The 16,468-nt window shown below is 40.4% G+C and overlaps 1 protein-coding gene across 2 annotated transcripts in view; it reads right to left on the bottom strand.

The window, feature by feature from the left end:
• Positions 1-16,468, bottom strand: part of WWP2 (WW domain containing E3 ubiquitin protein ligase 2) — a 157,857-nt gene that overhangs the window by 124,521 nt on the left and 16,868 nt on the right. The window contains exons 1-4 of one of the 2 annotated variants that reach the window (XM_023738418.1): positions 11,701-11,735; positions 9,317-9,401; positions 3,332-3,479; positions 2,896-3,017 (exon numbers count right to left, since the gene is read on the bottom strand). In XM_023738418.1, coding sequence (XP_023594186.1) covers positions 2,896-3,017; positions 3,332-3,479; positions 9,317-9,386 — 340 coding nt within the window. In that variant the 5' untranslated portion in view covers positions 9,387-9,401; positions 11,701-11,735. Of the gene's footprint in view, positions 1-2,895; positions 3,018-3,331; positions 3,480-9,316; positions 9,402-11,700; positions 11,736-16,468 lie in introns of those variants that run through there. The other variant, XM_004384062.2, reaches the window with a different exon arrangement.

Genomic DNA, 16,468 nt, shown 5'->3' with positions numbered 1-16,468 from the left:
AGGAGAAAATGCATTACTTCAATATAAAATTTAGCAAAGGACACTAATAACCCGTTGCCATCAAGTCAATTCCAACTCATAGATCCTATAGGATAGAGTAGAACTGCCCCCATAGGATTTCCAAGGCTGTAAATCTTTACAGAAGCAGACTGCCACATCTCTCTCTCACAGAGCAGCTAGTGGGTTCAAACTGACGACCTTTCAGTTAGCTGCCAAGCACTTTAACCACTGTGCCACCAGGGCTCCTTAAAGGACATTGACAGAGCATTTTAAAAGCATTCAATCTCCTTCAACAAGTCACAGCATAAAAAAAGATAGGGTGGAGGTGGGGAGATTTCAGAGACATAATAATCAAATGCTATGTGTGGACTTTGAATCCTGTTTTAAGCAAACCAACTGGAAAATGACATTTTTGAGACAAAACGTGAAACTGAATGTGAACTAAGTGTTAAATAATAATAAGGAATTTGTGCTAATTTTGCTAGGTGTGATAATGTTATGGTAATTATGCAAGATTTGTCCTTTTTTTAAATGAAATGTATACTGAATAACCTAGGTTAAAATGTTGGGCATCTGTAATTTTAAATGCTTCAGAAAAAAAAACATGAAGCAAATCTGGCATATCGTTAATAATTAATAAACTGGCAAAAAAAATTTTTTTTACAAATAATATTCAATATATGCCAGTGTGTGATGTGACAGGCCACTGATGACTGGAGGATAAATTGGTAGAACTTTTCCTGAGGGTGCCAAAAACCTTGACAATGTTTAAAATCAGCAAGTCCATGTTCAATAATTTATCCCAAGGAAATTTTCAGTGATGGGCACAGAGATTTATAAACTTACAAGTTACATTACTTGTGACTGAGAAATACTAAAAATAATCAAATTTTCAAACCTTAAATTTTTACACTTCCATACGATAAACTACTACTATGCAGTCATTAAGAATTGAATTTTAGAAGAATAATTAAAGATATGTTGATACATTTTAAAGAAAAAAGCATAGTCCCAGACAGAAGGGGAGAAAAATATAGAACAAATCTCAAATTCCTAAAAAAAAAATTAAAAAAAAGGCCAGACTTACTGGATCAGTAGAGACTAGATGAACTCCCCGAGATTATTGTCCTGGGACTTCCTTTAAACGTGGAACTCAAACCACTCCCAGAAGTCACCTTTCAGTCAAATGACAGATTAACCCACAAAATAAAGAATATCACTCGTGAGTACTGTCCTCCTCCAAATAATCATCTAAATGAAACCAAACGGTAAACATTTTCTCTAGATCAAAGATGAGAAGGTATGGGAGGACAGGGAAGCTAGATTAAGGGAAATAGAACAACCAGAATAGAAATAATTAGAATGTTGATATATTGTGAAAAATGTAACCAATGCCACTGAACAATATGTACAGAAATTGTTAAATGAGAACCTAATTTCCTATGTAAACTTTCATCAATAAAATACTAAAAAAAGAAAAAAGCATGTTGCAAAATAATATATTCAAGTATGATCTTAATTTTATTTCACTGATATCTTAAATATTAATATATATATGCAAACAGGAAGAAAGCTCACAAGGGTGTGCATCAAAATGTTAACAGTAATTATCACCAGGGCATTACGTTTACAGTGAATTTTATTTTCTTTTGGGTTCTGTGTACTTTTCTGCAATTTTCAAATTCGCCGCAATTTTGTAATCAAAAGCAAAAATATGTTGACTGGACAAATGAAGAAGGAAAGAAAAAGGACACTTCTGTTGGCTGCTGTGTCCTAATACTAGAATTTTTACATTGTATTTCCAAATAATAAATAAAATCCTCCTTAATAATCAAATTACAAAAGACAGGCTAAGGTTTGGGAAAATACAGACCCACTCAGAAGAAAGAACACCAGGGAGAGTTCCCTGTAGAATTAAAATAGAGGTATATCTCTGGTTTTAAACAATTCCAGAGGCTACGGGGGGGATAGAGAAAGGAAAAGACCAGGTGAGGCTCAAACTCCATTCAAGTGGCCCATCAGAAAAGTGCAGGCGCAGGAAGAAAAGACTCTTGAATTGATGCATTGCTCTCTCTGGGACTAAATACTCCCACCCCCACCCCCTTACCCCAACATCTCTCAAGCTAAATCCACTTTCAGAAAGTATTTTCTAGACAGCAGACATCAAGAGAAAAAGGAGTCTTTCTTTCTGTGGCATTCACTTGCCACATATGGTGGTGCTCCTCTGAATAGAGGCTTTATGAGGGAGGGTCCAAATACCACAGCTATGGGTTATGCCACTGACCACAAACAGCAATAAATAGATGTGAGGATTTATATTTCCATGCAGCAAAGGCACCCTGAATAATGGAGACAGAGCTTCCATCAGTCCAACATCCAGTAAATGTTTATTGAATGCCTACAGTAAAGCACAGAATGCTATTTTAACACCATCCCGACAGTCTCTCTCTCTCACACACACACACACACACACACACACACACACACACACACACTGCTCCTTTGTTCTGTTCTGGGGCACCAACTAAAAAGGCAATGATTTAGGCCAAAGGCATCTGACAGTTTAATTGTACATATCACATAGCTCCTGGAATGAGAATAAGGGCAGAGGCACAGGGAAAGAACCTGAGGAAGGATCACGGGGGACTCATCACTGCATCCCACCACTAGAGCCCCTGGGCAAAGGGGGCTGACCCTGCAGGAGAGGCACAGGAGCTCTTAGCCTTCCTACAACTCCACGGAGGGCAACAAAGGCGAGTGAGCCCATTGCAGCCCCCAGTCCTGGAGAAAACTGCATCACCAGGTTTCTCTGACAGGTTGAGAGAACTGTCCGCCTTCATATTCTTCTCCCCACCCCACAAATGAATCACTCCACCAGCCCTTCATCATACATACTTTTGCCCCCATTGTTCTTCAGGACATTGGAGAGGTTGACAGAGGCGGTGCCTAGCAGTTCATTTCTCAAGGTATGGCAGCTCCAGACCTTCAAATCTAAATGACTCTGGGCCGTGACATTCCTGGAAAACAAACAGTTGATTCATCACTTCCAAGCAGATGAAAACAAACTATATTGTTGACATGTTGGGGAGAGGGGAAACACAGTAAGACACTCACATATTTATCCCCCACAAGGCTGACCCTGTAATTGTCTAGCTAATAATGCTCTATGAGCTCAATGATGTAGATACACCTAAAGAGAGGTGCTTCAGGTACCAAAGGCAGAAGAGTTTGAGGCTTTACAGGAAACCTGTACCTCCCACAACACCCTCAGGGTACCTTCTCTCTTTCCCCCCAATATTACTGCATTTAAAAAGAAGGGACGTTCTCTTACAAAATGATAATCTCATTCCAGAGAAGCTCAGAGCTCCCAATTCGTTTCCCAGTCTTCTTGGTCTCACTGGGAAGCCCATCCACTGCCACTTCCACAAAGGAGTTAATTCGAGGTTGACGATTATGCACCTTGGGCTTTGCTGACACCACTGAACAAGAAAGAAAGAAAAAGTCAAAGACGAGTCACAGGGCTCCCATACGCCCCCCTGTGGCAGATATTCTCACTCTTTTTGTTGCTGTTGTTCCTTCTAAAAAATAAATTTTGTTTTTTCCCTTAATCTTTAATACAGTTTATTTTAGGGGGAAAGTGAGTACGTAAAAAATATTAATAAGAAAAGAAAAATCGCACCTAACCTGAAGACACAGCAATAATTATCACCAAGATTTTAGTAAATTTCTTTTCAGATTTTCATCTTTTATTTTCCCAATTCTTCTTTTAACAATTCTTCTCTCTGCAAAGTCAATCTCAAATGGCTGCAAGATAAGCCCATTGTAGGGAGGTGGCATAATTGAGTTAACCATTCTTTTGTTATTGAATAGATTGCTGTGAATTTTTTACTCAGTGAAAATTACAATGAATGCAAGTATTTGCATGCGTTTCTGAGTATTCCTTTAAACAATATGAATATTTTGAAAGCCCTTAGAACAGCTTCATTCCTTTCCAAAGAGGGTAAACCCATGTAGACTCCCATCCGTGCTATGAGGATACCCAATTCACCAAACACTGCACGACACTGAGTACTATGTTTGGTCACTCTTTGCAGACTGTATAGATAAAAATGGTGTAAAGATGATGGCTAAGTACTTACTAGAGACACTAGGCTATGTACACATTACCTGACTGAATCCTCACAACAAACAAACCAGTGAGGCACAGAGTATTCTCATCACCCCCATTTTACCCAGAAGGAAACTGAGGCTTGGGGAAGCTAGGTCATTGTCCACACCACGCAGCCAGGGAGCTTCGAGAAGCAATATGTATCTGAGCAGCCTGACTCCACAGTCCATGCCCGTAACCACTGTGCTGTAAACCAGGCTCTGCCTATTTGTTCTATTCCTTTTCTTCAATTACTAGTGAGGCAGGATATTTCTTTCACATGCTTGTTAGCCATCTGCATCTCCTCTTCTGTTCATACCCTTCATGTGGCAGCATTTCTGAAGTTCATTTGGCACCAACAAGACAGACACTCACAGAACAGAAGCTAGGCAAGTGTACACCCTGGAGCTAGACAAGCCTCCTCTCGTAGCAAGTCTGCTACCTGTGGTGGCAACTCCAGGTTGGTATGATGAGACACACCTACACATTTTCCATCTGTGCCCCATTTAAAAGGTTATCACGGATGTTCCTTACCCATGATGGCACACACTGTTCTAGCCTGAGCTCCTTCCCATTAAGAATTAGCAAACCTCTCCTCCCAGACTCTTCAGGGAGGTGACAGTCCTGTAAGAGTCAAAGGTCAAATTCGCCTGCCTTCTCTAGGCCCAAAAGGAACAGCAGAGAGAAAATCAAGAAACATCCACACGCAGAAAAGTTGTGGGTAAGCCTTAGAAGCAATGAGGGATGGTACTAGAAATAAAGGTTTGTAGCACTGGGAAACGGTCCAGAGTAGAAAAATGAAACACTCTGCAGAGTCCAAAGTTAACTGAAGCCACCTGGTGGTAGGAGAGTAGCTCTGCATGCAGACCCTTAATTTAAAGAAATAAAAACTACCATACCAGTTACTGGAGCCCTGAGCAAGTGGTTAAGAAGTTTACCTGCTAACCAAAAGGTCAGCAGTTCAAATCCACCAGCTGCCCCTTGGAAACCCTATGGGGCAGTTTTACCTGGTCATATAGGGCGCTATGAGTCAGAATCAACTCCATAGCAATGGGTTTGGGTTTTTTTTGCTGTTGTTGTCATACTGGTTATTATTTCTTTATACTAGTTATTATTTCTTTAAATTAAGGGCCTGCGTGAAGAGCTACACTTCCACCACCAGGTGGCCTCAGTTAACTTTAGACTCTGCAGAGTTTCATTTTTCTACGCTGGGTCATTCCCAGTGCCACAAACCTTTATTTCTAGTACCATCCCTCATTGTTTCTAAGCCTTAGCCACAACTACTATACTAGTTATGGAGCCCTGGTTGCACAGTGGTCAAGAGCTATGGCTGCTAACCAAAAGGTCTGCAGTTTGAATCCACCAGGTGCTCCTTGGAAACCCTGTGGGACAGTTCTACTCTGTCCTACAGGGTCACTATGAGTCGGAATCGACTAGATGGCAACAGGTTTTTGGTTTTACACCAGTTATAATTTTGTTGTTGCTAGCTGCCGTCAAATTGATTGCTCCTATGGGTGATGCTAAATTTAATCCCTTGGTTAATGGGGGGTCTGCCGTATCTCTCCACTATAAAGATGTATTTTCCCTTCTGTAATCTGTAGTTGATCTGTAATTTTTGAATGCTTCTTGTCCTTAAAAGACAACCAAAATAAAGGCATCAACGTAAGAACAAATTTATCTGGGAAGTTCATTTACTGTTTGATGAAATATAATTGTCAGTTTCCTATACCTGGAGTCACACTTTTACATAAGATTTAGCTTTTAAAAACAATAAATAAGGCAAAACTCACACATGGCCAAAATTACACCCTTGAAAAGCTCTTAGGAAGGCACCGCCATAGAGTCTGGCAGATTGTCTTTCAACAGGTTTCAAACAGCCAGTTTTTTGCTGTGTTGCGTTTTTCAGTGTTCAGTTTGTCAGTGTTTTTCAGTGTTTCTTGAGTTTAACATCAGATAAAATAGCTGGCTTATGTTTAAGGGCCTTGATGTCTTTGAAAGAAAAAAAAATCTGTATCCTGAAACTCTAGGATCATACTACGGAAAGGCACAAGGGAGCTGAGGCAAACAGAGAATGGCACAGTAACACCTCCCACATTACACTACAGGCTCCAAGAATGAAATGCTCAGGAAGAAGAATCACCCACAATATTTCAATTATTTCTCTCTTTCTCTCCCCTACCCTCGCCCTCTACCTAGATGGGATTATTGAATCCCTGTAAGTTAAACGCCTATATAATGAGACGTCACTATACTACCAAGATGGCTCCTTCTGCATTAGTAAGAAAATTCACACTCTGAGGAAACACAACAGAAAAGCCTTTAGAAGTCGGTGTGTGCCCCTAGATAATATGGTACCAAAACAGGGACCTCAGGATGTCACCAGGTTCCATGGGAAGGCTTCTGTTTTGACCCAGGCTTGCCAATTATTAAGTAAGGTAGTAAAGTGTACTGTCCCGAGCCCAAAACCCTATCAGTTACACTCTAAACCATCTCCCTACTCAAAAGGGCTAGAGCAGACATGAAACTCCAAGAAAAATAATTAAAATGTTTCCAGACTACAAAAAAAAAAAAAAAAAATTAACTCAATAAGAAACAGGCAAAGGATATGACGAGGCAATCCACAGAAAAAGGAAATACAGATTGCCCTTAAACGAACGATAAGATGCTAAAAATCGTTACAGAGAAATGCAAAATAAAACTACACTAGGAAAATAATCCTTTACCAATCAAACTGACAAAGATTTTTGTTAAGTCTGACAACAAACTGTGCTGGTAAAGGTGTGGAGAGACAGGCACCAGTACACACTGCTGAGAAGGAGAACTCCTTCAAAGGAAGGCAGTGGGCTCTCAAATCACATCCTCTCTGACCCAGCACTTCCACTTTCAGGAATTTACCTTAGGCATATTCTCACATATATGCAACACGGTGTGTGTTCAAGACTATTCACTACAGTACTCTTTGCCCTAATCATCCATAGAGGGTTAGCTAAAGGCATGTTTGTACATCCATACAATAGAATACTAAACAGACATACCAAAAAAAAAAGAATGAGGATACTCTTCTGTATTTTTGTATTTTATAAAATAGTCCTCAAGAGATAATAAATGAATAAAGGGGCAGAACGGTGTACAGCATTATAGTGTGTAGAGTGTGTTACTTTGTTATTTATACGTACGTACTAGTATATGTATAAAGCATCTTGGAAGAGATACACAAGAAACTTATACTATTGGTTTCCTCTAAGCTGGGACACTGCGAGCTGGAAGCAAGGAGAGACCTTTGAACTACACAAACAACAATTACTTTCCAAAAATAATCATGAGAAATAAATTTGAGGAAACATAATTCTGCCTCCAAATGACCAGGTTTAAAGTCCTGAGGTTAGATACTGATGGCTGCCACTCACCCTGAGCATTTGCTCAATCCCATGACTCTTCTGTAGAGCTGCGGCTACTGGGACAACATTCTTTCATTTCAGCAATATTTACTGAGGGCTCACTGTATGTCAGGCACTGTTCTAGTTGTTGGGGTATCAACAGTGACCAAAACAGAAAAATCCCTGTCTTTGTGGGGCTTAATTCTGCTGAAGAAAATCTTCAATAAATGAAATAAAATAAAGTACGCTAAACAGTGACAAGGACTGAGGAGAAAAACAGAACAGAGAAAGGGACAGATGTGAAGGAGTCACGGGGTAGGAGCAATTTTTAGATAGCACACTCTTAAATAAAGACCCAGGAAAGTGAGGGAGCAAGTCAGGTAGATATTTAGGCTAAACACATTTCATTCAGAGGGAATAGCAAGTGCAAAGGCCCAGAGGCAGGATGTTGCCCAGTGAATGCAATTAACCACAAGGAGGCCCGCACAGTTGAGCAGAGTAAATGTGGAAGAATAACAAGAGATGAGAAATGAAGGGTCATACCATGTGGGCTCTTTGGCTTTTTCTCTGAGTAAGATGGAGAACCTTGACGGGTCTGAGCAGAGGAGTGACAAGAGCTGGCTTACGTTTTAACAAGATTGCTGGCTGCTGTGTGGCCAACAGGCTGAATAAGGGCAAAGGGGAACAGCACGGACACAGGAGGCTACTGCCTTAATCCAAGCTAGAGATGACAGCGGCTTAGACAAGGCTGGGGGAGTGGGGTGGTGAGAAGTGGCTGAACACTGGATACATTCTGAAGATAAAGCAAACCAAATTTGCCTATGGGTTAGATATAGGATGTGAGAAAGAAATGAATCCAAGATCTCAATTGTAGACAAATTTTAGCTGTTTACTAAACATTCAAGTAGAGATGACAAGATGGCTATTGGATATATAAATCAGAAGTTCAGAGGACAGGCCCAGGCTGAGAAATAAATTTGAGAGTGATCTGTATATTAATGGTACTTAAATCCATGAGGTTGGATAAGCTCATCAAGGTAGCGAGTGTAGATGGAAAAGAGGTCCAAGGACTGAGCCTTGGGGCATGAATAACCGTTTTAGACATTTTTAGCCAAAAGTTCCTCTTTCTCCTTTTTCTTCAAGAATTTCACCTATAATACGACAATCCGATGGGAGTAAATAAGGAACACTGGTGGCACAACGGTTAAGTGCTCGATAGCTAACTGAAAGGCTGGTGGTTCAAATCTATCCAGTGGCTCTGCACGAAAAAGACCTGGCGATCTTCTTCCATAAAGATTACCGGTTGCCGTGGAGTCGATTCCAATGCATAGCAACCCTACAAGACAGAGTAGAACTGCCCCATAGGATTTCCAAGGCTGTAATCCTACAAGAAGCCCTGGTGGCGCAGTGGTTAAGAGCTGGCTGCTAACCAAAAGATCGGCAGTTCAATCAGCAGTTTAATTCTTATGGAAGCAGAAGGCAACATTTTTCTCCCTCAGGAGCGGCTGGTAAGTTTGAACCGCCAACTTGTTGGTTAGCAGCTGAGCGCTTAACCACTGTGCCACAGCCAAGAAAACCCTATTGAGCAGTTCTACTCTGTCACATGGGGTTGCTTTGAGTTGAAAATTGACTTAACAGCACCTAACAACACTAACATGAAAACGAATGGTTACACTCTTAAGTTACTTCCCAAAATTTGGCTCTCCAGACCAAGATGTGGCATAATTCCACCTCCTCCCCAGAGATTAGGCTGAGACCTCAAATGATAAACACTTCACATGGTGTCACTCACCTTTCAAAGTAAGCTGAGACTTCTCAAAAGGCAGGGCCACTCCTGCCCGGCTGGGGCTGGCAGATGCCATGTCATCACCATGAAACTGCAAAACAAACACAACCGTGGGTTTACAGAATATCTGCTACAACGACAGGGGAACTGAACTCAATGTTAATACTGAGCTTAAAGAGACAGAAGCAAGAAAATACAAACGTCCAAGCAACTGTGGCCATGCTACTTAAGGCAGAGTGTTTGTTTGTCTGTCCTGTAATGGCTATTGGACCTGAACAGGTCTTGGCTAGCCTAAGAAGGACATAAGACTGCTATATCAAAGTCTAGAGAAAATGCTCTCAAGGTTGTACACTGGAGCAAATGTAGGGCTCTCTTCACTTGTTTCCCGTCTCTCAGGGCTCACTCTCCTTCACTGTCTGATGTCCACTGTCTTAAAAACTGTTTTTTTCATGTATTTTGTCTGGTGTTTATTTCAGGCAGGAGAGTAAATCCAGTCCCTGTCATTTATTTTGGCTAAAAGAAGTCTATCTTCCACTCTGAACTCACAGATGATTTTATACCATCATCACTTGTCATTTGGAAAGTATTGGTTCATTAAGTTATGTAGATAATCCAACTGTTGACAGATTTCACTATATAATATCAAAAAATAACATTTATTAATGTTACCACTAAACTCATCAGACAACTCTTAAGTATTGAGAAGCTGTCAAGCTCTTGGTGGTAGATATAAGTAATCCAAAATACTAACCTTAACTTTAAAAATTTGTATTTTATCATTGCAACAAATACTGTCAGTTGTTCTCCTTGAGGTGACAGGCTCATTTCATTAATTTTCAAGAAATGTCTGACACATATCTAGATCTAATAACTTCCCTTTGTCTGTTTGTAAGAATGGCATGGGGGAGGCATCTGACCTCCTCTTACTTCATGAGGGGGAAAGCCTCCAGATCAACAACCCAAGGCTGATTGCTATAAGGCAGAGGTCAGACATACCTCCTCTCTCCACCATCGTTATCAATCCTAACATCAATCTTCCCTCCCATGGTACTGCTTCTCTGCTTAGTTTTGATAATTCATTGCAAGGGCCACACAGAACTCACAGACAATATTCATGATTATGAGATTTATTAGGGAAGTAATAGGTCACAATTCAGGCTGAGGAACGCTCAGGATACAGTTCTTCCATCAGGACAGCCTCTTCCCAGCCATGCCTGCAGGCATGCCTCTCTCTGGCCCTCAGCCTCTGCCCTACCTGGGCAAGTGTTACAAAGCTCTTTCAATTCTGCCAATGAGTGCCCAGAGGCACCTCACTCCACCAATAAGCCTTGGCCCAAAGGCACTCAGCTCTAGCTCCATGGGCCGGGAAGCCCACCTCGCCATCTCCTGCCGGTCTCTCTAGCCACCGTTTCTCTGCCACCACTTCTCACCGTCTTCAGTGTTGCAGCTCTCCCCCACCCCTTCTTTCTCTCTCGGTCTCCTGGTTCCAGGAGCTTCTCAGAGCCGGGATCCCAGGTCGAAAGGACGCATTCTGTTCTTGGTTCTTCTTCTTGGTAATGGTGAGATCCTCTTCTCCCCGCCTCTCAGTTGGCTTGTTTTAAGCCTAGCGGGGTGGCAAACTGACCAATCCCCTCGTCAGGGTTCCATATACCTTACTTGCATGGTCCCACCCAATCATTTCCTGGGAGTTACAAGACCATGGTGAGAAAGCCCACACAAAAGCAATCCATCGCACTGCTCTTTTCATTTGTCTGTTAGCTGTTCTTTCAAGTGAAAACAGTATTTCAAAAAAAAGCAACTAATTTACTGTGTAATTCAAACACACAAATACTTTTTTTCAAGGCAACCATTATACTTCAGTATGCAAGCAGAAATGCTTTAAGTGAACTTCCCATTTCATCATACAAAATATTAAAAAGATGTGCTCAAGCATCAAGATTTAATAAAACTAACAATTTTACAGCTTCATCAAGGACACTCTTAAGTGAAACTGCCTTTTTCTTTTCTTTTGACTGAGAGTGTATTACGGTGAGGAATACGATAACTACAGAACAATGTGGTGGCACTACCTTGATTCAGGCTAAGGTGCTAACAGTTTTACTCACCTTTGCTTTTGTACTATAAAGTGCAAATGTGATCACAGTGAAAAAGGCAAATAACTTATTGGTGTTATTATGAAAATAGTTTTGACCTTGTAAAACCCTAAGAGTCTCAGGGGCTTCCAGTGGTCCAAGGACCACACTTGAGAACTGCTACTCTAAAAATACTATAAAATTCCTATTCTATTCAATATCAATACCTTTTCTCATTTTATTTGTAGTATCTGATCTCTCCCCCTGATTTCCGATTTTGAAGAGTTGTTCAGCCTTAAAACATGGCTATCAACTTACCGTGTTGTTGTTGTTAGTTGCCCTGGGGTCGATTCCAACTCATGGCTACCCCATGTGTGCAGAGTAGAACTGTTCCACAGGGTTTTCAAGGCTGTGATTTTTCAGAAGCAGATCGCCAGGCCTGTCTTCCAAGGCATCTCTGGGTGGGTTCGAACTGCCAACTTTTCAGCTAGCAGTCAAGCACTTAGGCGTATGTACTATCCAGGAAATCCTCTAAAACTAAAAAAAAAAACTTTTAAACCATTGCCATTGTGTCGACTGTGACTCACAATGACCATACGGGACACAGCAGAACTTCCCCATAGGGTTTCCACGGCTGTAATCTTTGCGGAAGCAAACTGCCACATCTTTCTCCTGCAGAGTGGCTGGTGGAGCAGGTGGTGGGTTCGAACCACTGACCTTTCGATTAACACACGAACACTTTAACCACTGTGCCACCAGGGCTGGCCTCTAAAAATGGAAACCCTTTATGAGAATTAATTGTCGCTACAGCTAAGTGATATTGGTTTTGATATTTTCCATACCTAACATCAAACAATTAATTTTATTTTTTCAAAATTTTAGCTGAAAACAAACAAAAACAGAATGGGCCTTATTTACAAGGCCAAGAAACCTCATGTGCAGCCACCACCTGTCTGTCAGTGGAGGCTACATGTTGCTATGATGCTAAACAGGTTTCACTGGAGCTTCCAGATTAAGATAGATTAGGAAGAAAAGCCTGGTGCTCTACTTCTAAAAAATCAGACAGTGAAAACCCTATGGATCACAGCAGTCTGATCCACAGCCAATCAGGGGGATGGTGCAGGACAGGCAGCATTTCATTTCACTGTGCATGGGGTCACCATGAGTTGGGGGCCGACTTAATGGCAGCCAACAACAACAACATAAGATATATCCAGTTTCCAAAAGATTTAAGGTGGCTAGTTGTTCTCGAAGCAGCAGTCAAGAAATCAAACAACATGTTGCATTGGGCAAATCTGCTGCAAAAGACATCTTTAAAGTGTTAATAGGCAAAGATATCACTTTGGGAACTAACGTGCGCCTGACCCAAGCCATGGTATTTTCAATCGCCTCATATGCATGGGAGGGCTGAACAATCAATAAGGGAAGATCAAAGAAGAATTGATGCCTTTGAATCATGATGTTCGCAAATAATATTGAATATACGATGGACTGCCAGAAAAACAAACAAATCTGTCTCGGAAGAAGTACAGCCAGAATGCTCCTTAGAAGCGAGGATGGCAAGACTTCATTTCATGTACTTTGGACGTGTTATCAGAAGGGACCAGTCCCTAGAGAAGGACATCACGCTTGGTAAAGCAGAGGGTCAGTGAAAGAGAGGAAGACCCTCAACGAGATGGACTGACATAGTGGCTGCAGCGACGAGCTCAAGCATAGCAATGATTGTGAGGATGGCGCAGGACCAGGCAGTGTTTTGTTCTGTTGTACATAGGGTCACTAGAGTCAGAATTGACTCGACAGCACCTAAAAACAACAAAGTTGTTCTGGACAAGTACTTAACAGGTATTTTACCTCAATCTTACATAGGAAGTAGTAATGGAAACCTCTGAAATGTTACCTGGAACAGAAGGAATGTAATACTGAAGCTACTGTTATCAAGATCTCCAGAGACCTCCACATTACTAAATCCAACAATGAATTCTCAGTCCTATTCTTACATGACCTATTGGCAGCATCTGACACAGCTGATCACTCTTCCTTCCTTCACTGTCTGCCCTTGGCTTCCAGGACATTACACCTGCCTGATGTTCCTCCTACCTCTCTGACTGCTCTTTCTCAGCCTCCTTTGTTGGCTCCTTCTCCACTCATCAACCTCTAACCATCTGTGTTCCATGGCTCAGGCCTTTCATCTCATTATCTCATGCCGTCTCATGGCTTTGAATATCATCTATTTGTTGACAATCCCAGATTTGTGTCTTTAGTAGGAGCCTCACCCTTGGACTTCAGACCCTCAAATCCACTGGCGTACTTGGCAAAACCCTCAAACCTCTTCCTCCCATACTCTTCCTCATCTCAATGACAACTCTTCTGTCCAATGACTCAGGCCAAAAATCTGGAACTTGCTTCCCCTTTTCCTCTCACACCCCACATGCAATCTGTCAATAAGTCCTGTCAGTTCTACCTTTGAAATATTTCTGTAGAAACTGATGAACTGGTATATGTTTTGCAGTGTACATTCTCAACAACAAAAGTAAAATTTAATTAAAAAATAAATAAAAACTACAGTTTAGCTTAACTAGTAAAAAATGTCTGCCTTGAGCATTATGCCATTGTAAGAACTATATGGGATCAAAGTGACTACAGCAACTTGAAAGATTAGATAGGAAACTTAAGGGGCAGTGAGTTTATGTTAATGAGGGAGAAAAAACTCAGAGGAGGGTGAGAATGGTTATATAACTCAAAGAATGTAATCCATGTCATTTAATTGTACATGTAGAAATGGTTGAATTGGTGTATGTTTTGCTGTGTATATTCTCAACAACAATAAAAATTTTTTTTAAAAAGAGAAAACTCTATGGAGCACAGTTCTACTCTGAAACACATGTGGTAGCCATGAGTCAGAATGGACTTGACGGCAATTTTTTTTTTAATTATGTAAAAAATATATATATATTTCTGAGTTCAGCCACTTCTCACCACCTATACTGTCATCGCCTTGGTCCAAACCACCATGAACTCCCACCTGGATTATTGCAAATGCCTCCTAATCATTTTTTCTGCTTTGCCCTTTGCCTCCTCCCATTTATTCTCTAAGCTCAGCAATCAGAGTGATTTCTTTACCATATTTTTACGCAAACAACATATACATTATGCATTTTTTGCAAACCGTGCAACCCACCCCCGCGCATTTTTTTCATAAGTATGTTATACCAATATTTTTTTACATGTTGACTTCAATTTCAATTTTTTTTCTGTCCAGTGGACTTAATGTTACCAGGATAAAACTGATCTCATGGAAATTTCATTTAAGGCAGGTATTTTCTTAAACCAAGTGCAACCAATGGTGAACTGAACGGACTGGTGATAGAAACGGTATGTCATGTTGAAACCAAAAAGTATGAAAGTACAAAGAGCTAGAAACTAGTAAGTGCAAAATGATCCTAGGTTTAAAACTACAAGAACAAGATGCTGTTTATATTTTATTGCTTTCATAAATCTTAAACTGAAACATAATTTTTGATAATCAATGTCTTTGAAATCAACAAATAAAAGTCACTAGAAAAACTGCTTTCATCTTAAAATAGACCATTTTAGTTGGTTTATTCATTCATTGTCATCATAGGTGGTTCTCATTCTCATGGAAAGGCCACTCCTTCTCACGAATTGTGAAACCTGCCTTGAAATCTGGGGATTCCTCTTTCATTCGCCAGAAGCTTCACTTTGATCTGAATAACGACAGTAAAGAAAGCTTGATTTTGTCTGCTTCGAGAAATAATCCATTCTTTCAAATTGTTCTTCAACTCAGGCCATTTCTCTTTGGGTCACAAAGCGCACATTTTAGCAAATTCATTTTCTCCAGCTCCTTTTTCTCCTTTCCCCATTGGTGAATGGAATTCTCTACTCTCCAGTCTCGAACTTTCTCGCTGCTGCTCTGTTGCTTGTTTCTTCCACCCTTGCAAAGACTTTCAGTTTGAAGTCGGCGGTGTAGGGCTTGCACTTAATTCCTTCCATGACCCTAAGGGGTTCTAAGATTTAGATTTATAGACCGAAAAAAATGTGCATAATATAATCGATAATTAGCTGGTTCTAGTAAAAAGATCGCAAAATTTAAATCTGAGCTATACATATAAGAAGCAAGTATCTTTTTACATTCACGCAAGTGTATGACTAAGGTGACATATGATCACTGATCAAAGACATTGGCAATAATTAAGACATAATTAGACTATCAAATAAGCAGACCTAATATAGTTTAATGGTTTCACTTAAGATGATCTGATAAGGTTTTCACATTCAACTTTCGAGCCAAAAGCAACTGTGTATCAGTTTTGCTTTGTTTACTCCCCTAATTAAAAGCCAGAGTCGGAAAATAACTGTGATAATTATAGCAGTGCAGACTGAATCAAGATTCCTTTTGAGAATAGAAAGGAAATTCCTTAGTATAATTAAGGGCATTTACACATCATCCTAAATGGAGAGACTTTGAAAGCACTCCGCTTGAGAACGAGAACAAGACAAAGATGCCCTTTATCACCACTCTTATTCAACATTGTGCTGGAGGTCCTATTCAGAGCAATTAGGCTAGAAAAAGAAATAAAGGGCTTCCAAATTGGTAGGGAAGAAGTCCAAGTATCTCTGTTTGCAGATGATAGATCTCATACACAGAAAACCCCAAAGAATCCACAAGAAAACTACTGGAACTAATAGAAGATTTTAGCAAAGTTTCAGGATACATGATAAACATACAAAAATCAGTTGGAATCCTCCACACCAACAAAGAGAACTTCCAAGAAGAAATCACCAAATCAATACAATTTACAATAGCCCCCAAGAAGATAAAATACTTAGGAATAAATCTAACCAGAGACGTAAAAGACCTATGCAATGAAAACTACAAGACACTACTGCAAGAAACCGAAAGAGACCTGTGTAAGTGGAAAAACATTTCTTGCTCATGGATAGGAAGACCCAACATTGTGAAAAAGTCAATTCTACTCAAAGTGATCTACAGATACAATGCAATCCCGATCCAAATTCCAATGACTTTTTTTTAATGAGATGGAGAAACAAATCACCAACTTCATAT

This window comes from Trichechus manatus, unplaced genomic scaffold (genome assembly GCF_000243295.1).
Source record: "Trichechus manatus latirostris isolate Lorelei unplaced genomic scaffold, TriManLat1.0 scaffold00116, whole genome shotgun sequence".
Lineage (NCBI taxonomy): Eukaryota > Metazoa > Chordata > Mammalia > Sirenia > Trichechidae > Trichechus > Trichechus manatus.
Note: the sequence above shows the minus strand (reverse complement) of the source record. Positions and strands in the feature narration are given on the sequence as shown.